Source organism: Patella vulgata, chromosome 2 (genome assembly GCF_932274485.2).
Source record: "Patella vulgata chromosome 2, xgPatVulg1.2, whole genome shotgun sequence".
Lineage (NCBI taxonomy): Eukaryota > Metazoa > Mollusca > Gastropoda > Patellidae > Patella > Patella vulgata.
In genome coordinates, this window is record NC_065880.2 from 29,069,091 (window position 1) to 29,095,308 (window position 26,218).

The 26,218-nt window shown below is 33.8% G+C and overlaps 1 protein-coding gene across 7 annotated transcripts in view; it reads right to left on the reverse strand.

Annotated features, from left to right (window-relative positions):
• Positions 1-2,483: 2,483 nt before the first annotated feature.
• The window catches only part of LOC126809688 (protein F37C4.5), a 62,803-nt gene continuing 39,068 nt past the window's right edge, over positions 2,484-26,218 (reverse strand). For 3 of the 7 annotated variants that reach the window (XM_050534409.2, XM_050534414.2, XM_050534416.2), the window contains exons 7-9: positions 7,647-7,886; positions 6,863-7,096; positions 2,484-6,110 (exon numbers count right to left, since the gene is read on the reverse strand). In XM_050534409.2, the coding sequence (XP_050390366.2) occupies positions 5,913-6,110; positions 6,863-7,096; positions 7,647-7,886 (672 nt within the window). In that variant the 3' untranslated portion in view covers positions 2,484-5,912. Of the gene's footprint in view, positions 6,111-6,862; positions 7,097-7,646; positions 7,887-12,614; positions 12,754-14,845; positions 14,982-18,235; positions 18,366-19,902; positions 20,048-26,218 lie in introns of all 7 variants that reach the window. The other 4 variants (XM_050534412.2, XM_050534413.2, XM_050534415.2 and 1 more) reach the window with 4 other exon arrangements.

The following is a 26,218-nucleotide window of genomic DNA, read 5'->3' on the forward strand; positions in this document are numbered from 1 at the left end:
CCACATTGAAATGTGGTCGTATATTGTCTTCGGTCCGGCGTCCACAAGCAATGCTATAGAGGCTAAAGTTAATAACCGATTTTCTTTAAATTTATGCACAATGTTTAAGGTCATGAGACGAAGAAGCCTTTTAATTTTCAGCGAGTTCCGATAATTACTGCCAGAGTTATGGCCCTTGATCACTTCAAAAAATCTTGTGGACGCTCTAAAGGCCAATGTTAATATGCGATTGACTATAAATTTATACACAGTGTTTAAAATCAGGAGACGAAGAAGCCTATTGATTTTCAACAATTTCCGATAATTACTGCCAGAGTTATGGCCCTTGATTATTTTGAAAAATCTTGTGGCCGCTCTAGAGGCTAAAGTTAATATCCGATTAACTTTAATTTATACACAGTGTTTAAGCTCATGAGACGAAGAAGGCTATTCATTTTCAGCGATTTTCGATAATTACTGCCAGAATTATGGCCCTTGATCACTTTGAAATATCTTGTAGACGCTCTAGAGGCTAAAGTTTATATCTGATTGCCTTTAAATTTATATACAGTGTTTAAGGCCATGGGACGAAAAAGCCTATTGATTTCCAGCAATTTCCGATAATTACTGCCAGAGTCATGGCCCTTGATCACTTCAAAAACTCTTGTGGACACTCTAGAGTCCAAAGTTAATATCCGATTGACTTTAAATTTATACACAGTGTTTAAGGTCATGAGATGAAGCAGCCTATTGATTTTCAGCGTTTAAGATTGATACACAGAGTTTAAGATCTTGAGACGAACAAGTATATTGATTGTCAATGAATTTTTATGACTTGAACAGCTAAATCCATGGGGCAGAACTTTATGAAAAACAAACAAATTCTAATCGTTTTCTGATAATTACTTCATGAGCTGTTACTCTTAATCAGATTTTAGTGTATTATATTGTTTCATTATCGAAAAAAGTAAAAATATGCGACAACACTTGTTGACTGCCTGGATGATTTAGCTGCTGTGGGCGTATGTTTCGTTGCCTGGCAACCTATCTTTCTACTTATCTTCATGGATTCTTTGATGACTCCCTACAGAGCACGACAAAACTATATTTTATCAAATAAATATTAAAAAAACCAATTAAGCATATTTGAAATTTGGTCTTGTGATTTCCAATTTCCACCAATTTTTATAATGACCCATAATATCTTTTGTACTGTACATTATCTTCTTCTGTCCGTCTGTACATTTTATTTATTTTCACTGAAGTACAAAGGACAAAATGTAAGAAAGGCCTGTGCACCCTTAGGTCAAACAGTTTGGTTAATTTTAATTTTTTTAAAAAAATTATTAAATAGTAGACTATATACTATTTGTTATCAACAAGTATAGACCAGTATATTAATAATATATACATGTTGTTATCTACATGTACAGACCAGTATACATGTATTAACAGTTTATGTTTTTAGGTTGGGCTTTGGAGGGAGGTGAAAACGGAGCATATGCTCTGGTACACTACTAATCAGTCATAATGGATTCTGTGGTCTTCTTGTACAAAATGAACTGGATGTGGACATTTCAGACATGTTTTTCTACAGTCCCAACAATAAATATGAAACAGGGGGTTAATAACATCCTACTTTTCTGCACCAATCGATTGAACTAATGTAGACTGGCATAGACCTAGAAATGGTTCCACTACTGATGTCTTCCGCCTTACTCCAGCCACAGTAGTGGCTCATCCTACAGAGTTCCTTTGCACAAGTTTTTTTAGTCAAATGACTACAAAAAGGTTACTGGCCTATAGCTCCCTTAATTTACTCATAAACTGACCCAAAACAGTACTGCACATAGCTTAACATATAATAAATCAATTCAAATTGAAATAAAGGTGAAGCCTTACCGCATAATTATATGATTTGATGAAACCCAACTGCTACACGAAATTTCAACTGGCCGGTGTCATGGCGGCTTGCGTAATACATCATTACAAGAAACCTCGCTATGCAAATGTAGAACGCATTAACACAAAGAAAAACTGTTCGGTAACTATTTTAGTGGTCCAGTCTTCACTATTTGTGTATTTGTGATAGAATTACTTATTCCAATACAAACTGTAATGGTATGTGTTGACAATTGTGCATTTGAACCTATTTGAACTTGCGTAAGGAGTCTTAGACTGTATCAATTGTAACGTTAAACACACAGCTTAACGTTACAAATATAGTAACTAGCATAGATCATGTAGCCTGCATGAGGAAAATTTTTCTCAGACAGCAGAGTTTCCGCCTTCCCGTTGCCAAGGGTTCTTTTATGTGCATGCCAATGTGTACAGTGGACCTCAGGTTTACATCCCACCCAAACGACTAGACACTGTTCCATGCTGAGGAACTTTCTCCACCAACACCAGGACCTCCTTGTAAGTGAGCCAGCACCTTACTGATCTGCCATGGTTCCCTCACAATAATGAATAATAAACATTAAAATAAAACAACAATTTCTGAAAAGTGCACATTACATATTCTATTATGCTGACTTTCAAAATCATGAAATACTATTAAGAAAATAAGATACAATGTACTCTCCACTGAAATATAAAAAAATCTAGGCCCCCAAAAATGTCAGCTTCTCCAATTACTCTTAAAAGGTTATACTATCAACTATCCTTGGTACATATCACTATATATAGTAACCACTGTTTAAACCCCTGCTTCAAAATCTTGAATATTTTCAATTCTGGACCAAAAAATCAAAAACAATTGCCAAGCAAGAGGAAAATTTACAGTGTTGTAGGGTAAACAATCAGAAACTACATTCGTGGTTTGCCAAAAATTATTAATTCTGTCTTCTAATCCACTTGAATAAGTTTGGAACAATGTTGTTTTTTTTTTTTAAAAGAGTACATTTTTGGGGGCAGGAATATAAACTTTATATTTGGCATTTACTCTGGCACATTGTCCCTTTAAAATACCATACACAAATATATTACTCAAAAAAATAATTATTATGACATATCAGCAGCATATTTCAGCATTGAGCAAAACATAATGATAACAAGCCAACAATGAGGCTGATGTCCCCTGCCGATATCCCAAAATAAATAGATGACAAATGCTAATTACTTGCACATTTATCTTCTTGAAAAGTGTTGAGCAATCAAACTGATTATCTAAGCAGAAAATGTTCACAATCGAACTCGGTCAAGGTTTTGAAGTACCTGGTAGCGAAACTATAAACTAAGTTTCATCACTCTCCATCAGTTAGAATCGAAGGTATCTTGTCCAAAAGCATCGCTTAGCTTTAGCAGAAAATGTTAATCATTGAACTCAGTCAAGACATTCACCCAAAGAACATCTACACCAAGTTTTAACATTCTACTGCAATTAAAAACAGCTGTTAGGTTCCAAAGTTTTGACCAATCAAATTCCCATCATGGAACTTAGTCAAGGTATTGATATACTGAATCTACACTCTTGAGTTTCATCACTCTAACCCAATTAGAACCAAAGCTATTCCAAAGTCTCAACCAATCAAATTGCTTATCTATGCTTAGCCTTACTTGAAAATGTGCATGATTGAACACTGTCAAGGCATTCACCTAATAAACATCAAGTTTGAACATTCTACCTCAATTAAAAGGAGAGTAATTGTTTTCCAAAGTCTCGACCGATCAGATTAAGTATCTAATAAACCTAAGCAGAAATTGCTCATCATCAACCTTAGTCAAGGTTAGTCTACCTCAATTAGAAGGAGAGTTATTGTGTTCCAAAGTCTTGACCGATCAGATTGAAGTATCTAATAAAACTAAGCAGAAATTGCTCATCATCAACCTTAGTCAAGGTATTGATGTAATGAAACTATACACAAAGTTTCACCACTCTCACCCAAATCAAAGTTATTGAGCTCCAAAGTCTAGACTAATCAATTTGCTTATTACTCTGTTTACCCTGAGCAGAAAATGCTCACTATAGAACTTAGTCAATGTATGGATATAATGAAACTGTACACAAAGTGTCCTCACTCTCACTTAATTAGAACTAAAGTTATTGTGTCCCAAAGCATCAACCAATCAAATTGCTTATCTCTGCTTAGCCTTTGCAGAAAATGCTCATCTTTGAACTCCATGGAGGCATTCACCTAATAAACACCTACACCAAGTATGAACATTCTAGCTCAATTAGAAAGAGTTATTGTGTCCCAAAAAGAGTGAAAAACAAACAGACGGATGGACGGACAGACAGACCTACGGACGAACCCATTTTAATAGTCCCCAGCTGTGGTCGAATACAGTGATTAAATGAATAAATACAGTACATTATTATATACATCTAAATAAAGATATTTCTTCCCAGAGAGCCAACATTGATTGAATACTAAATTATTACTTTTTAAAAAACAAAATATAAAATTGTAGAAAATCATTACATGGTTTTGATAGTTCTTAAAAAATCTGAGAAATAAAAGAGAAAATAAATTTTCTCAGTAATAATTGATTATGGACATAAATAGTAATCTATATTTATAATTTTGAATAGGACTATTTTCCAATTCATGCAATTTTTATTCAGTCTGTCAGTGATAAAAGAAACCTAATAAAAATTTCTAACTACAAAATTGAAAAAATTTGTCTACACATATTTTGATAACAAATCCACTAACAAATAATTAAAGAAGTTTTAATTCTAATGTAATTGATCTTAGTCAATCGTTATTAATGAAGTCAGCAAATTAAAAGTTGAAATTAATGCTACAATGCAAAAATTTATTAAAATTTTACCACTTGAAAACCGCCATAAATAGTTCTCCTGACACCTCTCCAAACCACCCAAGACACATGAATAACTGTGGCACCCTTAAAATACAGAAAGCTATTCACATAATTCGGGCATTTACAGACGGTCCGGGGAACAGTAGTTTCAAACGATTTCTGCTGTCCAATATTATACCATATGAAAGCATAACCTACCCAGAGAACATATAAAATTTGGACCCCGTAGAAATATTTATATACATATACAGGGTCGGCCAAAAAAAAAATGTTACCCATTCTGACAGTACACTACTTCTTTAAATGTGAATACTCTAATAATTTTTTTCAGAAAAATGTCACAGAAGCATTAATTTTTTATTGGATACTAAAAGTCTCTATTTTGTCAGTATTTCTGAACAGGGTTCAATAATTAATGACATGCTCAATTCATGCACCACTTCTCAGAATGGGTTTTTAGCCCACCCTGTATAATAACAAACAAAATAGTGCTACATATAAATTAAGAAAACAACATTTAGTGAGCAGATTTTATAATACTCTCTCTCTAAAAAACAACAGCAATCCAGAAAGGCCATATAAAAAATATTCTGTTTCTCAGATACTCCTACATCACTTATAAAGAGCTGCATGACCAGTTTCTATTTCCAAAAAACAAAAATTATAAAATGTGTCATTAACTGACATACAAAATTATCAAATACACAATTCTGATAAATGTTATTGACAATCACTAATAATACATTCCTAAAACAACATGATGAGATAAATGTAGTGGCTTGAAATGTGATCTTTATATGCGAACATCAAATAAAAAAGCATAAACCTCTGCATTATTTTTAGGAAGTGTTTTCTGAGAACCAGAATATATTTTTTTGTATTTCTAAATAATGTTTCAATAGATATACATGATTTTGTTGATTATATAGAGAATCTCATAGAAATATTCTTGGATATGAATTATATCGACATAGGTTAATATAAAATCTTACCACAAAAAAAATCTGAAGTGCAAATGACCCTTTTCATGAACCGATTACAACCTGTCATATTTGATTTGATAACAGAAACTATGGGTATTAACAAATCTATTAAAGAAGAAGTTTTAAAGTAACAAAAGTGGTCTCTAACTCCTCTTTCAAACTTCACATAAAACAAATACGAGTTTAACTTTCATACAGTCTTTCTTGTGTGTTGATTTCCTCTGATGCAGGCAGTTCAACTGTATATTTCAAAGTGATAGTTCTGGTCTCCTGTTTTCCAACTTCAAGATCCCATTCAATGTGATTTTGTTTGGTATTTATTCGGATATCTTTATTTTTTTCTGGATGTTTCAAATCTATCACTGGTTCTACAAGGTTCACCTGAAATTATATTTTAAACAAAAATTATTTAACTGAAATAATATTAAACCCCTACTGCAACCAAACTAAGGTCAAAGAAACCACAAGAAAGTCATGCGATCAGTAAAAAATGGCGACACTAAAGGTTAACTAATAATTTTTTTAAATGCCGGTTTTGATGGTATAACCCTTTCTTTGAATACGAATACGCCTTTGCTGTCCAAACACATCGTCACTAACAACTTGTCCGCCATTTTTATGTACACAAATGATGTAGTAGAGACCGGAGGAAAACTATGAAATATACCGGGATGCTTAAACATTCCCTAAAACTAGTTGCATACAGTTGTAACATTGCTTATGTGGCTGCCAATAGTTCCAACCGATTGGTTGACTAACCGCAATTGGCTTTCTTCACAGTTGCAGGATGGTTTATGTCATGTTTTTTTCATGCAACTCTTAGTTACATTCAGTTTCATCCAGTTGCATCAAATCAAATCGCCAAAATTGACACAAGTCCTCCTTTAGGCTTTTAGGCCAGGGTCAACACACTTTATTGGGGCCATGTGGTGTGTTATGGAAAAATGTGGTCAAATGTATTTTCCATCAAAATATCACACAATTCAGGGTCCTTAAATTGATGATGGCATGAAGTCTCTACCATCCTAAGTTAACAAACAGTCTATGAGAAGAAAACCTGGGGGTGGGGATAGGGGGGGGGGAGGACACCACAGAATAAAAACACATTTTAAATAAAAATATTTTTACATTACCTTGACTTTATCCACTCCACTCTGGGGTAAATTATCTTTCACCAAAATTTTTATCTTATAGTCATGAGTATTTTTAATTTCTATGCTTTGTTCATGCATCACAGAGCGTTGTTTAGAGATAAAACCAGTTGTTTCTTGGAATTTTTTCATTGGTTTATAAATAACCCTCACGGATGGGTCGACACCTAATGAACATTCAAATTCTTCTTGTGGGGAAACAGATTTCAGTTCAGCCTATAAAACATTAATTGGTAAAAATGAATTTTTAACAGTTTTATACTTTGATTATTATCTTTGTATCAATTGTATAATACAAATGGGCATACACCATGCAGTGTGCTATGAGGGAAATTTTGCCTTGACAGAGACGTTTACATCTCTTCTTCATCCAATCCCAAGGGGTTTTTTTTACACGCACAAGAATATTTACACAGGACCTCAGGTTTTTGTCCTATCCAAATGATCAGATGCTGTTCCTTAAAAGGTCCAGCGTCCTGCAACAATCACAAGGGGAAATCAGGTTGGGACATTCTGAGGACCTTTCACAGCCATTACAGGGATCGAACCTGGAAACTCCATTTAAACTAGACAGTGCACTGCTCACTGAGCAACCATGCCTCCCGGTAAAGATGGATGTATTGTAACTAAATACAGTTGACTGTATACTAGTTCTTTGGGACATCATGTACAGCTATTCATGTTTGGAGCACAAGTTAAGGGTGGTCTTGGTGCTAAACGTATGAAGATCTAAACTAATTAGCATCAAACCTGAGGATGAACTTACCTTAGCAACGAAACTGTTGTCCAAGAAAATACTGGTTGGCCCTGGCAACAATGTAAACTGAGAGGTGTTAGTCAGTTTGGCAGTCAAGAAGGCTCTGGGAACCTTTTTAGGAATACTGATGTATTCCATACGAGGTGTTAAATCAATAATTCCCACAGAAACCTTATGCTGGACATTATCTGAGGGAATTGTTGCCAGGCGAGCAATTTCATAAGATGTACTTGTTGTTGTATCTGCAACCTTTTAAAAAAAAAAGTTTGTTAGTTGCGAAAAATTATCAATTGTTATTAATCAAGAATCTTTTAACAGCCAATGATGAATCAGTTTGACTTGGTACCCTACTTTTATTAATTACAAAGAGGCGATGGACGCCTTGAAATTATTTCATATCAAATGGTTAGGCATCATATATAAAACAATATTCAATACACATAATAATAATAATAGAAAAGAAATATATGTTTAAAAATATTTACAGAAAATTGGAACCATATCAAATATAGTCAAATGCTAACGAAAATCAACTGAATTTTGAACATTTCCCTTGCAAAGTGTTTCATAAGACAATGGAAAAATGTAAAGCCAGATGATCAGTCAATTTTCAAGTCTCAACCAAAATAAAAATTGGAAATGATGTTCTTTCTCATGAGTTCCAAGCACAAGGATCAAAATTCAAACTGGGTACCACAAAACTGATAATGCTAATATATTCTTTTCAAAACAGGCCAAATCCTGCACAAAAATTGTTTGTCCCATGTAGCAGAGTCTTCCTCCAAAATTTTGCTAGTCTGTCAATTTTCAAGAATTGTGTTCATCTCAAATTAGCAAGACATTTTCTAAAAAGAATATTAAATTTTTGTAGTATTATCTCTATTAATAAATCTGTTATTAAAATGGCCAACCTTTTTGATTTGGGTCAAAAATAAAATTGTTGATTTCATTGGATTTTATGTGTTGATTTGTGTTGTGGGTTGACAATTTGTTGGAAATTCAAAGCTGGTGTTGTGATATACAGCTTGATTAATTACTAGCTAGATCCATCCAATTTATTTTGATTATAATGAAGTAAAAACAAACACTGGCATTTTTTAAAAAAAAAAGAGAGTGTATGCAATTATAATACTTCAATATTTTTTAGTATTTCAAAGCTTAACATTTACAGATTGCTTTTGGATCAATGCAGTGTAATATGACCAGAAATATGAATCAAAACATCTTTATGAAGCGAGGCACAGAATTTCCAATCAGCATCAGCATCTTGTGTCATAGCAGACAAAATTCTGGTCATCACTGATGGGTATTGCCAAATTTTGCAAAGTAAAGGATAAGATTTCATTAATGATATTGAGGGTGAAAGGGCAGCAATAGAGAGAATCGGCACCTGTTGAAAAATATTCTTAATATCCACATTAGAATAGGGAAAATTTTCCTCCAATGAAGACAGTTGGCCAAATTTAAATCATTTGCATTTAAGTGTGTCAGAAGCGTGTTTTATTAATGCTTTGTGTATGGCCCTTGTGGAGGCAAGAGCTTTATAAATGTATTCAGCGTATCATGGCCGGTTCACCATTATATAAATTTGTCACATGCATCGATTCTGGCTCCTTGCAATTCACTTTGATAGTTTTGCGGAAGAAACTGAAGAAACAAGTAATGAAAATTACAGGAAAGTCTGTATCAAAATTGTTCACTGCATCTTACATACTGGAAATAGAATCCAGTATTTCCACGGAATGTTAACCAATAAATCAATAAATGGACCAATAAATCTTGTGTTTGCAATATGAAAGACTCTAGATGATATTGAGTTCAAGCTTTACACCCTTTAATGATCATCCAAGGTTGGAATGATCCATGCAAAGTCAGAGTAAACCGTACTCTTTATAGTCTGCAATCTTTGTATGATAAATAAAAAATACATTGATATTTGAAACTGTTAAAAACACAATGGAGATACAAGTGGAAAGAAAAAAATGATTTCTTGCAAACAAGAAGGTTTCTCCGGATCTAGATCAGTTCTTGAATAAATTATAACGTCATACACCGTTCACATCATCCGCAGTAAACCGTCATGGCCGTATCCAGCAACAGTTTCACACTGGATCATTGATATGACGTCAGAAGTAATTCCCTCTTATCCAGGACTACCATCTATCGCGACTCGAACATGGCTGAATTTCATTTTTTGATGGTTGTAAACTATGATTTTTGAATGTATAAAATCATTTTGAGAGCGGCGGAGTAGTGTACTGAAGCAAATATTTAATTTTCACATCGGAATTATTGTATTTTAAAACTTGTTGTGGACATATTCAAAGAATTTACTGGAAATCACAAAATCTTGTTTGAAGGTAAATAATGAATAAAGATTTTAAAATACTTTTAGTTGATATTTTATAACGTTTTGGGTGTTCAATTGTCGCTTATAACCTCTACTTTCGATCCAAGGAGGGGATTATCGATATCCCTTTTTAGCATATACTAAAAGAATTTCCAATAAAACCATGGATACCAGACAAACCACAGCCTATAGCCAAAAATTTTCTGTGCCTTTTTGGAATTGCAATTAGCATTGTTCATGCCAAATTTGATGAAAATCCATGCAAGAACAACTGAGATAATTTGACTTTTGTTGTTATCAGCACTCTTTATTATTATGCTTTTGGGCAAAGTTTGGAACATAGTTGGTAAATAAAATTGGTATTTCTTTGGTGATTAAAATGTAGTTTATCACCCCAAGTAATAAAAAATGTCATATCTTATCAACAAAAATTACAGTGCTAGCTTTAATATGTGCAGTTTAGACTGCTCTACACCAGAGCTTCCACTTCAAAATTTTCACTGCCGGTCATTTTTGATAAAGCACGAAAACTTTTCAAAGTAAATTCATATTTCATGTTTTTTATTCATAGTAGGGTATTGTGAATTCACGTGTCTATACCACTTTGTCAGCATGAATTGGCCGTAGAAAAACCTATCCAGTAGCTGACACGTAATTACCACGTGCTCTATAGTAAACACACTGACCTGAATAATTTTTAGTTGTAATACAATAACTTCGAAATGAAGATAGATATATAATTATCGACAGCATATATCTCATATTTATTGGTTTTAGACCATCTCTTACGGCATTACAGACTGCAGAATTGTGACGTAAATCCTAATAATATTGCCGTTTCTAAGAGTTACCATATACACAATGTTTTTGCAACACGTGGAATTATCAATATATTATTACACAATAGCACTGGAATACGTAATTTTCTTAATTTTACGGTAAGCAAGTTAACTAATCTCTTAGATTTTATTTCTACAATTCACACAAGGCGTAATACCGATATAAAAAGATAGGTTGCCAGGCAACGAAACATACGCCCACAGCAGATATATCGTCCGGGCAGTCAACAAGAGTTGTCACATATTTTTACTTTTTTTCGGTAATGAAACATTTATAATACATTAAAATCTGATTAAGAGTAACAACTCATTAAGTAATTATCAGAAAACAATTAGAATTTGTTTGGTTTTTATAAAGTTCGGGCCCATGGTAACGTTTAGTATACGAAACTTTTAACATGATGGATTTAGCTGTTCAAGTCATAAAGAGTCATTGAAAATCAATATACTTGTTCGTCTCAAGACCTTAAACTCTGTGTATCAATCTGAAGTCAATCGGATGATAACTTTAGCCTCTAGAGCGTCACAAGATTTTTCAAAGTGATCAAGGGCCATAACTTTGGCAGTAATTATCCGAAATCATTGAAAATCAATATGATTCTTCATCTCATGGCCTCAAACACTGTGTATAAATTTAAAGTCAATCGGATATTAACTTTAGCCTCTAGAGCATCCACGAGATTTTTCAAAGTGATCAAGGGCTATAACTTTGGCAGTAATTATCGGAAATCGCTGAAAATCAATAGGCGTCTTCATCTCATGACCTTAAACACTGTGTATAAATTTAAACTTAAAAGTCAATCGGATATTAACTATAGCCTCTAGAGCGTCCACAAGGTTTTTCAAAGTGATCAAGGGCCATAACTCTGGCAAAAATTATTGGAAATCGCTGAAAATCAATAGGATTCTTCGTCTCATGACCTTAAACACTGTGTATCAATTTAAAGTCAATCGGATATTAGTTTAGCCTCTAGAGCGTCCACAAGATTTTTCAAAGTGATCAAGGGCCATAACTCTGGCAGTAGTTATCGAAAATCGCTGAAAATGAATAGGCTTCTTCATCTCATGACCTTAAACACTGTGTATAAATTTAAAGTCAATCGGATATTAACTTTGACCTCTAGAGCAGCCACAAGATTTTTTGAAGTGATCAAGGGCCATAACTCTGGCAGTAATTATTGAAAATCACTGAAAATCAATAGACTGAGTATAAATTTAAAGTCAATCGGATATTAACTTTAGCCGGACGGACGGACGGGGGCGACAACAATATACGACCACATTTCAATGAGGGCGTATAAAAATTATAATGCATTTTTCTCCCAACACCTACGTTGTTGGGGATTTACGTAATTTCTATGCTGTTTTTATATAATATGACTGCTGGTTGGATTCTAAGAGTAGTACTTCATATCAATTTCCCTTTTTTCGAAGATCATAATAATCTCATTTACATTTACATCGTGCGTAACTGTAATAGTGATAAACAGCTTTGTTCTAGAAAATTTTTATGACAAGTGGACAATACGTGATTAACTAAGAATGGACCGCTTCACGCAATTGACTTTTATTGTTCTACCAGAGACTCATCATTAATTATCAACACAACACAACGACTATGAATACAACTCTTATAACACCATTTATGAGATTTTTTCCGGCGTGCAAAATGACCGATGGGTCACATCTAGTTACGGTCATTTTTCATAGCCCTCGATCCCGACCGGCATATATGGCCGACGTGGAACCCATGTTCTACACCCTTAATTGGAAACAAAATATTACAACCTTGGCAGTAGTCGTCTGCATACGAGGGAGTGATTTGCCGTATGAGAAAGAAATGCAGGAATCGCTTTTTTCAACAAGATCTTGCAATTCATCTTGAAACATCTCGGGTCTTGTCGTACTAGACAAACCTTTTCTTAGCCTTTTTTTAGAAAAAAATATAAAACAAAAATTAAACTTCTGCTACTTTTATTAAAAATAAAGACTGTTACAGAATAACACAGGGACTAGTTCTTCATTTCAAATTAGAAATGTAATTTGTTGTACTGCAAATATGATAAAACAGCTTGGAAACAGTTTTAGTATAAGTTTATGTCACTCTCTAAAACCTTCAAACCATAACTATTGTTAATCAGGCCCCACCTGACAAAAAGTTGTCGACCATATTTATAAATTACCTATGTATGATTTGAATATATTTCTTGAAAAACACTCAGAATAGTTCGTTCTTAGAACATATAATTGTCGATTTCTATGCTTAGAAACTCGTTTACAGCTACTCAATTTTCAAAATTTTCCAGGTGGCTATGGGCCTGTTGTTAATACAGACAAAGAATTAAAACCAAACAAATTTTATATAACAATCAGGAGAGATACGTGCAGTTATGTTTATAGAATAGTCGAAGGAGAAGCCTGTCATACATGCTAAATTATAAAGCCAAGCCAAATCTGATGTATATAAATTATTTTATTAGGTTCATATATAACTTATGTTATCATGCTTATATAAATTGTGTTTATATAAATTATATTGTTAGACATAAATAAATTATATTGTTGGATGTATATAAATTATATTGTTAGATGTAAATCATGTTAACAGCTGTATGTATTAACAGAACACAGTTTTTATGGGATACAATCACTAGTTTATTCTAAAAGCACGACGTTTCGACAAGTATCCTCTTATCGTTATCAAGCACAAATGACAATTTAGTAAACTTGTGGACAATATATATGAAATTAATAAGAAACCATCTGCATGGATAAGGAATAACAGTAATAGAAATAATCAAGGTGTAAAAGATATTTAACAATAACAACAAACATAACAAGGTAATTAGCTACTAATAAGCACTGATACTGCATGATTAGAGGGTTATTAACAGTTATGAAGTCCTTCAAAAGGGTAGCATGTATGGATAGTGGGAAGTTGATAAAGCACAGGTAGTGAGGCCATGTGCATGAAGTTAAATAAGATTGCATTATATAAGTACAACTATAACAATACACAATTTGTACTAAGAAAACAAGAACAAAAATCCTCTAAAAATATGTATAAATGTATAAATCATGTTAACAGCTGTATGTATAAATCATGTTAACAGCTGTATGTATATATCATGTTACCGATCAGCTGTATAGGTTTGTAGGCTGACAGTAACACTTCATCTCTACAATTTACTGTCACATATATCTTGATATGTTTCTATACATTTCTAAGTTTTGTTATTCTACAAAGTTTGGACATTTTGCCCGGACAGCGGGCTGAGAGCAGTTAATTTATTTACTTGAGATTAACGCATTAATTCATTAATTGCAATACAGACCCGTGAAGGGGCATAATTCATGCAAAATATCACAGATCACAGTGTCAATGTCACTTTAATTACGTCTGCCAGCTCACAGCTATCCTCAGGGAATCAATCAATCCCATAACGCAAAATATAAATAAATAGCCAATTGAGTGGTCTAAATAATGCTTCTTAAATTTTGGAACTGAAAACCTTTGAGAAGAGCAACCAAGCACTTTCTGTTTATCAATTAGTTTATTTCCCGGTAATATACATGTAGGATGCAAAAATTTTATTAGGTGTCCCTAAAGATCAATAATATATAACTGGCACCCTTTCTGGAACATTTGGTACCACATACCTCTACCTCAAAAGTGGGTTAAATATTTGTAGCAAACCAGCATCTAACAGAACTCACTTTTCCTCTTGAATTTATAATTATATGTTAAGTTAAATGTTCTTAAATGTTTAGACCTACTGTGTGGTTTCAGTGTGATTTCCATACATTGTGTAAGTATGCCAAAGAGCATGAGATCACTGAGCAGGTTATTTGTGGAAGAGGACCTGGAGATAACCCATAAGGTCAAAACCGTGCAACTTGACTCTATGGCAGACCTTATAATTTAAGCAGTGTGCGTTGACCATTCGCCCACAGTAAAGCAAAAAGATGGAATACCAGATAGTTCACTTTATTAACGTATAACTAATACAACATCAAACCTTTGCCATAGCAGTATACATGATTGGTGGAGGTGATGGAGAATATTCATAATATTCATCATCATCATCATCGTATTTAAAAAAAGAGACAGGTATAGTTGCACATGTCAGCGCTTCTTTCGATCTTCTATCGATACTGCACCAAATAAACAAAAAACAACACACAATGATGTAGATGTATACACAATTTGTTTAGTTAGATTAGATTGTATCTTTAAGTTAGAATATTATTAAAGCGGTAGTTAAAAATAAATCTTCATTTATATTACTGCTTTAAGTGTTGCTATTTTGCAAGCTTCTAACAGACAGTGCAGCATTAACTGTCCAAGGTATCGCAAAACAGAGACATCTGATAAGGGTAAACCAGAGAAAGACCACTTAGTTAGTGAAGCAGTACCATACTGAGTGAGCCAATACAGTTTCAGATTGTGTTATAAAGCTTAATCCAAGATAGGAGGTGATGTGTTGCAAAGCATGTTATAATTTGATCGTAAGAACATATTAATATTGAATATAATGTAATGTTAACTGTGCTGTACAGTCCCATGACTGCTTGCATGCAGGCTTTACTCAAAATAAAAACAAACCCAAAACCATGGAGAAAAAAAGGGAGCGTTTCCTAAAAATAGTATTATTCTAGTGTAATTGTCATGATCAGCTATGTCATCTCAATGTTAGAATACTGAATCGAGGCATAAAATGAAAGAATTTGTTCCAATTGTCCACCAAATCTTCCATGCTTTTCTTTCAATATAATGTCATAACCATGCTCAAATGATTACACAAACGTCTGATGACTGACATGAATAGAACTACCAAGACAAAGTTATACAATAGAATGAGATGTTGGTAATGACGCCATAAAAAATAGGTCTACGACGTGATGATGATGATACAGTTTGAATAATATCAGTTCCTAACAAATCATTACTCTCAATGGGAGTGTGTCAAGGTAGCTGCCTCGAGACCCTTCGTCCTTTAAGATGACAGGTCGAATGCCTGTCTCGGAGTTATAGAGAGATACAGGGAACAGGTGACCAGACTGGAATTCCTCAAGAGTAGCTGATTCGTCACCGAATGTTTTCGTCTGGCCTTCAAGGCCTCTTCGATGTAGATAAAATAACTGAAGAGATTTTGTTATTATCCAGAAGGCATAGCAAAGAAAATCAAGCCTTTGCCGTAGAAATATCCATGTCTTCTTCAGATATACCCAAACTTAAACAATCATCATTACATCTTACAGAACACATCATGTAAATACATTTACACAACAAACAATATCTTTTAGTTATAAACGATATTATTACTTTTCATTATAACATGAGAATATTACTGCACTAGGTTTATCTTATACATTTAAATGCTGTAAAGAGTATATTTATCACATATATTATGCTGTAAAGTCTATATCAATCCTATAATAATCCTATATTAAACCTATATCAATCTTACATGCTGTAAATCTAACTTAATATGATGAAAAGTCTACATTAATCCTATTCATATCAATCCTATATGCTGTAAAGTCTATATTAATTATGTATGTTGTCAAGTCTATATTAATCCTATAAGTTCATATTAATCCTATATGCGTGAAAGTTCATATTAATCCTATATGCTGTAAAGTCTATATTTATCATATATATTGTAAAGTCTATAATAATCTTATATGTTGTGAAGTCTATATCAATCTCAAATGCTATATTAATCATATATGCTGAACCGTTGACAAGGGGAAACCACGGTGAAAAATCCTGAGGAACTTTCTCTGAGAACACCAGGATCGGACCTTCGATTGTGCAAGCTGGGACTGACTCATTGAGTCACTGTGTCTCCCAAGATAAAGACTATTAATCCTCAGTTTCTACACAGAAATTGAATACATGAATGAACATTAATAAGTACCTTAAACTTTAACTGCAGAGTCTCCAAAATAGGCATAAATAAAGTTACTGATCACTGAGATGTATAGAACTGTATTGAGAATGAGTTGATGGTCGGGCTGTACGATATTCTCGATATAGTCATTTATCGCGATATGGTATTTTCAGACCCAACTACGATATCATGTGGCCAAAAATCGTCGATATAAAGGTTTATCGAATATCGCAAAAAACTTCAAATATCGAAAAAAATTATCATAAAAATAGATAATAAATACACTATACAGGAGTGGAAATTAGCCGACTGCAATAAACTATAATTAAACTAATGTTCTGAGAATCGTTAAATGTCGAAAACACTTGCGCAGTGTCCGCAGCCGTTTTTCACTGCATCGTGTATGTATACGTTACTTTTACTTTGTTTTTAGTCGACAATAAATTGTCAGTTGTTACTACATGTAAAGCTTTGACCTACTAAACGCCTGAAATTTCCCACTACCGCGGCTAATTACCAGGCTAAAATAGGTTGTCATATTTTTAAAAAACAAATCTTTTTAGAAAACTCTACGAAAATTAATTTCTGAAAGCAAGAATAAAACGATCTATAAATAGATTACTGTCCCTGTTAGGCCAGGAATACCACGGCCAATCAAATGCTTGAATGGAAGATAGTCCAGATCATTTAGTATTTGTTAAACTGTTTGAAGTTACAATACAAGACTTGAAGACCGCATCTACTTACTTCCGCTGAACGTGATATTTGAGAATTTTCTTACACAAGGTCACAAGCAGACGCTTTTTAAACATCAGCGGTTGTATTTAATTTTTATCCAAAAAGGATGTTGTTTTGTTCATTTTAATAAATCTATATTATAAAAAAAGCAAAGTTTAAAGTGTATGAATAAAGCAATTATTACCCACAATTCTTACTCACACTAGTCAGCTTTAATGCATATATATTTAATTTATTTAATAGCAAAGTGACATTATTATTAAATAACGCGATATTTAACTATATCGTTGAAAAAAATGCCAATATCGATATCGTCCCTTTTTGCAATATCGTACAGCCCTAGTTGATGGTAATCGATATCAGCGCAATTAAATCAGATAAAATGAAATGCGGTTTAACGTCCTACTTTTTTTGCACCATCTGGGAAAGGGCCTGTTCTTATTGAGATTTGTGTCAAGGGTTATTTTACATGCACACCAATGTGTACGATGTACCTCAATTTTTTTATCCCATCCTGATGATTAGGCGCTGTTCCTTTTCAGACGCTCAGTCCTGCACCACTGACTAGGGGAAACCACAGATGAAATATTCTAATGGGACTTTCTTGGCCAACAATAGGAGGGAACCTGAGACTTACTTATTAGTGAGCGATCGCCTTAATCGCTGAGCCACACAGGCTCCTTGAAATCAGATGATCAAGAGATGTAATAAGTTGATAAGAGTACAATTGATGTCAGATTTTTTTATTAATGTTTAAAGAAGAGAAAATCAAACCTTTGACAAAGAAAGAGGCATGGCTGTTTGAGGAGGCATGAAGTTATAATCATCCATGATTGGAATGGAGTTAGATCTTGTTGAATTCAACATCTCTGGCATGGCAAAAGATTTTAAATTGTTGCTGAAACTAGACCAAAATAAGAACAGTTGTCCCCAAAATGATGAAAATATATATATGGTGGTAAAATCAGATTTAGTTGATCTTTTTTAATACATGGGGTAGTTATGACAATTTATACACATATTATCAGACATTGAATGAAAAATGTGCCACAAAACAAACAAAAAAATACAGTGAAATAAATGTTAATACAAGTGCGAAACAAGAAAAATGGGAAGATTATTATCCTATGTGGTGGGGTTGGGTGTTAGTCGTAGGCAGTGTGTCCATTAGTAGTTTCTCATATTTCAGTATTTTTTGGGACTGATCTGGACTTCTCAAATTAAACCCACGATTACACATGCCATGTTAGACGGTAAAAATCCCATCTCATCTAATTGTCTAGTATAAAGTCTACACTAATACTAGGTATAATATGGCTTTTGTGTTGTATTAACTTTATAATATGATGATTGTGATGGCAATGTGATGTAAAGCTGCTTATACCAGAGGTATGCCTTTGGTCACTTTGTAGAATCTTGTGAATGCTCCACAGACTACCTTTATCATCCACTTCATTTAAAAATTATATTTATTTTCATTGATTTCTGATAAATTCCAGAATTATTGCCCTTTTGCGCTTTGAAACTTCTTGTGAATGCTTCAGCAACAAAAATTATTATTCAAAATAGGAACACAAAGACACCTATTGAATTTCAACAATTTATGCTAATTACTGCCAGAATTAGTGCCCTTTATAAATTTGTAAATACTTGCTATCATGTGATTATAGTTTGAAATTTCAGTTTCAGTTAATTGCAGCTAGAGGTATGGCCATTGCTAATTCTGTAGAATCTTGTCAACAGAATAATAAAACTGATGGTCTACAGAAGCATCATCCAAAAGTATTTTGCCTCACTTCCCCCCAGCACCAACCAAATATGTCCTTTCAGAATTGGTCCCCCTGTACAGAAGTTCCTAAAGCCTATATTTTGAGAGAGAGAAACAAACATAAAACAGAACAATTAGGGGCCAAATGATAATGACTGACACCAATATTGTCCTCACTGATAATTGATTGGTGATTGCTTGCCAATCTTTTGTAGGTGAACACCAACGGATTGAAGGCTTGATTATACAATGTTAATTCAATGCAAATCATGTGATTGATGTTGTAATTTGTAATATTCAGAATACGGATTACTCAAAACTTTTTTGGTTGAAATAATTTGGAAATAAATCGGGACATGAAAATAATGACAGATTTCACAGAATGCAGTAGTATTTAGAAGCCGGATGGGACAGAGTCCACTGTACAACATAAAAAATAGAACAAAAACAGTCAGATGTTGATGTAGTACAACATTAAATATAAAACAAAACAGTCATAATGTGTTAATGTAGTACAGAATTTAAAATAAAACAAAAATAGTCAGATTATGTGATGTAGTACAACGTTAAACCCAAAGTGCTCTCTAATTAAAACATTAAACTGAAAGTGCTCTCTAATTAAAATACACTTAATTTATTCTTTCATAAAAATTCATTAAAAAAATATTACAACCTTGGTCTGAGATGTCGTTATATCAGGGCGTGGGGGACTGTTTGACAGAGATGTGTCACCACAAAAACCAAAAAAATCTGTTACTATATTGACTTCTTGATCTACATAATTAGGCAAACTTTTTCGTCCTCCTTTTCGTGAAAATCTACAAAACGAAGATTAATTGATTGGTATTTGTGCTTTAACTCATACTCCCAAAGGTCTCATCATCAATTGGTGGTATCCCAGTATATCCATTTTAAAGAAGATCTAATTTTTATTCAGAATCAGAAAGGCAGTTTGTACTGTAATTATGTTCTGTAAATGCAGCATTTTTTTTCTAAATTAAATAACCAAGTTCATGCAACAGAATTTAATTTGAACCCTTTAAGCGGGCGTCACACTGTCCTGAAATTGACACCAGATGGACACACAATAGACTAAATCTTCAAATTCGGCACTGACCGTAAAAACATTGGGCAATTTGTGACAGCATCTTAAGCCATCATAAGACCTCCTGTGGAGTTTCTCAAGCTCCGACAGCAACTTCTTGATCGCTGGCAAAATCTTGTTTTGCAAAGTTTCATTTTCCTTTTGAATTCATGTGTCCATTTTGTCCTTCTTAAGGCCACATGAGGGTATCTTGTCAAATCATGTCATCTTCGTCCTTACTTCGTCTGATGATCGTTGCCATTGGGCATTTTTATGATATGCCCACATTTTCATGTGGACATATATTGTTGTCAGCCCGGACGTCCAACCCCAATTTGTTTGTCGACACTCTACAGGTCACAATTTTTATCCGATTTTGACGAAACTTGAAATGTTGGGTTATCGTCCAAAGATCTCGCTTCCTTTCGATATTGACATGTATCATGGATTTTGGCCCATGATTGCACGAAAAATTGTGTTCTTAGCGTGTGGTCGCTCTTGAGGTCTAAATTTTCATCCGATTTAAAAAACGTTTAAATGTATCACTGTTACACCACAATGTCAGATGAGTTCGAATTTTGTGAAAATCGGACTGAAACTGCCGGAAAAAAATGGACGCTCCATGTACGCAACTAGTGTAAAAGTATGTAATACCAAGGTTGTGGAACCTCTAGAGTTTACAATTTTTATCCGGTTTAATGAAACTTGAAATGTATGTTTATAACCCAACAATCACGATGCCTTTCTATATCCGCACATATCAAACCGTAACTTGCTGGAGTATGGCCCCTGATTGTACGAAAAATTTTCTTTTTTTTATATAAAATGTGGGTGTACCTTGCATGGCAACTGCTTGTTCTCCATACAAACACAATACAAAGTAAACAAGAATCTGTCCGATTGACTAACAAATGTAACACGACCTCGTGAAGCTTTCACGATGGCCTTATGAAGTGAAAGATGGACACACTATTTCACCACAAAAACGAACCATTGCAAGGTCTTTCGTCATTTTTGGGCATGCCAAAGATTTGGGCAGTGCTCACGAAGTTGCTGCCAGAGCCTGAAAAACTTCACAGATAGTCATACGATGCCCTCACAAATGGTGCCATCGTGTGACATTCTGTAGGCATTGCACTTGCTTTGGCTGTTAATTGTTTTTTTTAACCAGGTTCGGGGCCATCTTCTCGCAAAATTCAAAGATAGGTTGTCAGACAACAAAACATACACCCACAGCAGCTAAATCATCCGAGCAGTCGACAAGGGTTGTCGCATATTTATTCCTTTGTAGATAATTGGGGGCCTTTACAAGACAGTTCCATACAGATCAGATTATAAATTTTGTCGTTTGAGGGTTTACAAGGTTCTACAAACTGAAACAAGGGTCTCAACTCTGGAAGTAATCTACAGAAATTATTGACATTTGACAGGCTTTTTCGTTTTACTAATTTAAATAATGCATATAAATTTCATACAGATCACATGATCTCTTTTGTCATTCAAACGTTCACAATCGCCATAACTCTAGAAATTATTGACAGAAATTGCTGAAACTCAATAGACCTGTTTCACAAATTTAAATGATGCATAAAAATTTCATACATATCGGATGATAACTTTCATCAATCGAGCATTAACAAGGTTTAACAAAGTGAAACAAGGGCAATAACTCTAGAAGTAATTATTGTAAATTGCCGAAATTCAATAGGCCTTTTCGTTTCACTAATTTAAATCATGCGTATAAATTTCACAAAGATCAGATGATAACTTTTGGAGTAAGAGCGTTCACAAGGGTCAATAAAGTGAAACAAGGCCATAACTCAAGACAAAAGAAACAGAAATTGTTGAAATTAAATAGGCTTCTTCGTTTCACTAACTTAAATATTGCATATAAATTTCACAAAGATCGTATGTTAACTTTTGGCATTAGAGCCTTCACAAGGTTCAACAAAGTGAAACAGGGACCATAACTCTAGAGATAATAAACAGAAATTATTGAAATTAAATAGGATTCTTCATCTCACTAATGTAAACAACATATATCAATTTTAAAACAATTTGATGATAACTTTTGGAGTTAGAGCGTTCACAATTTCTTGTGAACGATGGATGAAAGGAACGACGGACTGACCGACAAACGGACGGACGGGGGCGACGGCAATATACGTTCACATTTCAATGTGGGCGTATAAAAATCCATATTTGTATGGCCATCAGATGTCAATTTCGGGACAGTGTGATGCCAGCATTAGCACTTGCATCACCCGAACCCACACCTAACTAGTCCCTGTGACTGCTCAAGTCCTGTGAATAACCGTGGCACACCCAAGAACTAATTGCAGTCCTACAATATTGGGCTAATTAAGACAGGCTAAGGAGCAGTAGTTTTGGACAGTTTCGGGTCATCCAGATATCTACCATTATGAAATATCACTTTGTTTCTAATTTTCTTCAAGCAACCAGGGTAGTCTAAATTTACATGTATCAAGTGCTAAAGTGTTAACTTTCTTAATACATCATTTAAGCAAAATAAAAAAGCATTCTGAAAAACATGCATTAATTGTTTATCAGACATAAATTAAACCAAGATAAAAACATAGAGAACAAAAATCTTTGATCAGGGTCAAAAATAAAATTGTTGATTTCTTTGAATTTTATATGTTGATTTTTTTTATGTCATGGAAATCTGTGTTCTTTCAAAATTTTATGTTCACTTTTAAAGTTGGTGTTGACATACAAATCCACTGAGTGGTCGAGTTGTCTAATGCATGAGCTTTAGATCATTAATTAAAACATGTTTTTAACCAGTATATAAGAGAATGTACGCTTTTCTTAAACAATCTTTATAAAACTGTCCATTTCGATATTGGCTTGTATGGGACCGTAACTTCATGGATTATGGCCCCTGATTGTACACACTAGAGGTCACAATTTTTAGCCCATTTTGAAGAAACTGAACATGTGTGTTTATAACCCAAAGATCTTGATTCCTTGCGATATTGACGCATATCGGACCGTAACTTCATGGATTATGGCCCCTGATTGAACAAAAAACATGTTTTGAGCCTGTGGAACCTATACAGGTCACAATTTTTATCTGATTTTAAAAACCGTTCAAATATATCACCGTTACACCTTAATGACAGTTGAGTTCGAATTCCGTGAATTGGTTTGTGCTTTTGATCCTGTGTCCTGTCACTTAGAGTAAATATTAAATTTCAAATCAAAATTTGGATGGCTAGTACCCTCCATATTAACCACAGTACTAAGAATATTATCAATATCTAAATCATTTTCGTGAGCAGCCTTCTCCATCACAACTTTGATGGCTATTATCCCCCACATCAAGAACATCACAATTTTTACGGTTATTATCTTCCATATCGAGTACATTACCAAATGTAATCAGTATCCAAATGCTTATCATATATATTCTCATTATCAATATTTGTTTTTGACTGTGTTATAAACACGTCATCTCCATGTCAAATATTTTAGACTGTCTGTGTATGCTTGCATTGTATGACTGGAGTGTTTTGTCACATGCATTCAATAGCATGTGCATGTTGTTTTAAGAATATATCCATTATTTTGTGGCTTGTTGTTTTAGAAAACTATCCATTATTTGTATCTCTATATGGTGCTATGTTTTAAGTCTGATAATAGCCTCAGACTGTCCATTATGTAAATAGAAAGAAAAACTTCGGGGTTAATGTCCCTCAGTTGTTCTTTCTATTGTGATTTTGATCCCAAGCTTGTACACATTAATATGTGACAAATGGGGTTTAACATCCAGTCAACACAAACTAGATCATTTCGTGCCTAAAATATAGTAGAGGAATATCTATATTGCAGTAATGCACCTGTATAGGGAGGGGTCTGTAGCAATTGAAGGTGACTCAATGACGGAGCTTACAATCTAAAGCACAGGCATTAGACCAATCAACCACCTTCCACCCTTTACCTAAATAAGTGCGATTTAGCTCATTTAAATCTTATTTATGTTTTTAGTATTTTATGAGGATTGTCATTTGTTTATTTTATCCCATTCATATATATTAGATCACTCGGCCACCAAACCCCTTCTATCTAAATGAGTTGGTTTTAACTACTTATTCAGATTTTTTGTATTTTGTGAGGACTGTTTATTTATCCCACTCATACCTAAAATTCTGTAAAAAGTATGCACTGTTTAGTTGGCAATGTGTAAACCCTAAATTTGCTTATTGTTAAAATTACTGTTACTAAGGGTTGGAACAGACAAAGAATCAAAAGCTTACTTGGCATTACAACTACGGAAATGAAATGAGGTTCAACATCCTATTTCTGAACCGACAACCCTGATACAAACAGTGGGTATCCTGACACAATAATCATGTAATGATCTTCTATATTTCTCATAAAAAATGCAATCATTGGTGCTGAAAACTATACTTAATAAAGTAGATTCAATATCAACTTCTGATTTTCTACAAAACATATACAAAATGTGTGGGATCAGTCAGACGTATTGCCTCAATAACAAATACTACTAACTTCCAGTATAATTTAACTTACAGATATGATTGTAAATAATATATAAGTCCATGTCTAGCCTATAAAGATGACATAATTTGTATGTTCCTGTATAATCATCCTCTAGCATCAACTTTCAAGCACTGTAACCTCTCAATGTGACTACTATGATTACAAAAGAATGAAATGGGAATAATGCTCTACTTTTCTGAACCGACTGGGCTAATGAAGACGGGCATATGCCATACAGTGTGCTATTCCTATTATCAAGGGTTCTTTTAAATGCACACAGGACCTTGTTTTTTCATCATATCTGGATGACTAGATACTGTCCTTGCCAGGCCTGCTGTCCTGCACCACTGTCTGATAAGGGGAAACCATGTTGGAAAATCCCAAGGAGCTTTTTCGTCCAACATCTGGAGCGAACTCGAGAAGTCCTGCTTAGTGAGGAAAGGGTCTTCTTATTCAATGAGCCATTGCAGCTCCACTATGATTACAAAGAAAGAAGCTCTTGATTTTCGATTGCAAGAATAAAAATTAAACAATGAGTTGTTCCAGACCTTCACTGGATTATTGAAACCAGAAGATATAATGAACTGTCACAACAAGAACATGCAAGATAACATCATCAGGAGTAAAATGATGATGATACATGAATAGTGAAGATGACAGTGGGCTAGAATAACCAGAAAAAGACCCAACACATAGATCATAGAATACAGTAAGACAAGAATCTAACAGACACAGTTCACGTATAAAGGTATTGGAATTTACCAGACAAGCAAGTCCGGACAGAGGGCACCTGTCACAAACTTTGTCAGACACATATTATCACACAACATTTTTATTATAATAAGTTGTGTCTGACAGTGACAATGTCTGTGAAATTGCCCTAATTATGTCTACCCTTATATATATATATATATATTACAAATAAAGTTGTTTTAGGAAAGAAAACTAGGTTTTTGTGAGTATTTTCTGCTTTATAAAGCTTCTTCAGGCAAATTTAACAATTCATTTCTAATATCTAACACCTGAGAGTAGCTTTAACTATAACCTTTTATTATATTATATATTAAGCCTAGATATAAATGATAGCATCTTTTTTCAAAAATATGAAAGATGTAATCATAACCTCAAGGTCAGTCTAGTTTTATTTTAATGAACCCACAATAATAATACCTGGTATTGGATATAGCTATGTTTATTGACTTTCAAGCAAACCTGACAAAACCATTCTCCCATGAAGGGACTGTGATACAATATTCTATTTGTACCTTATATTCTTCTTTTTTATACATAAAATAGTCTGGTAGAACTCACTAAAACCTTCTACTAATGATGTGTTTTTGCCCGTATATTCTGGACATGTCCGACGCTATTTTCAAAA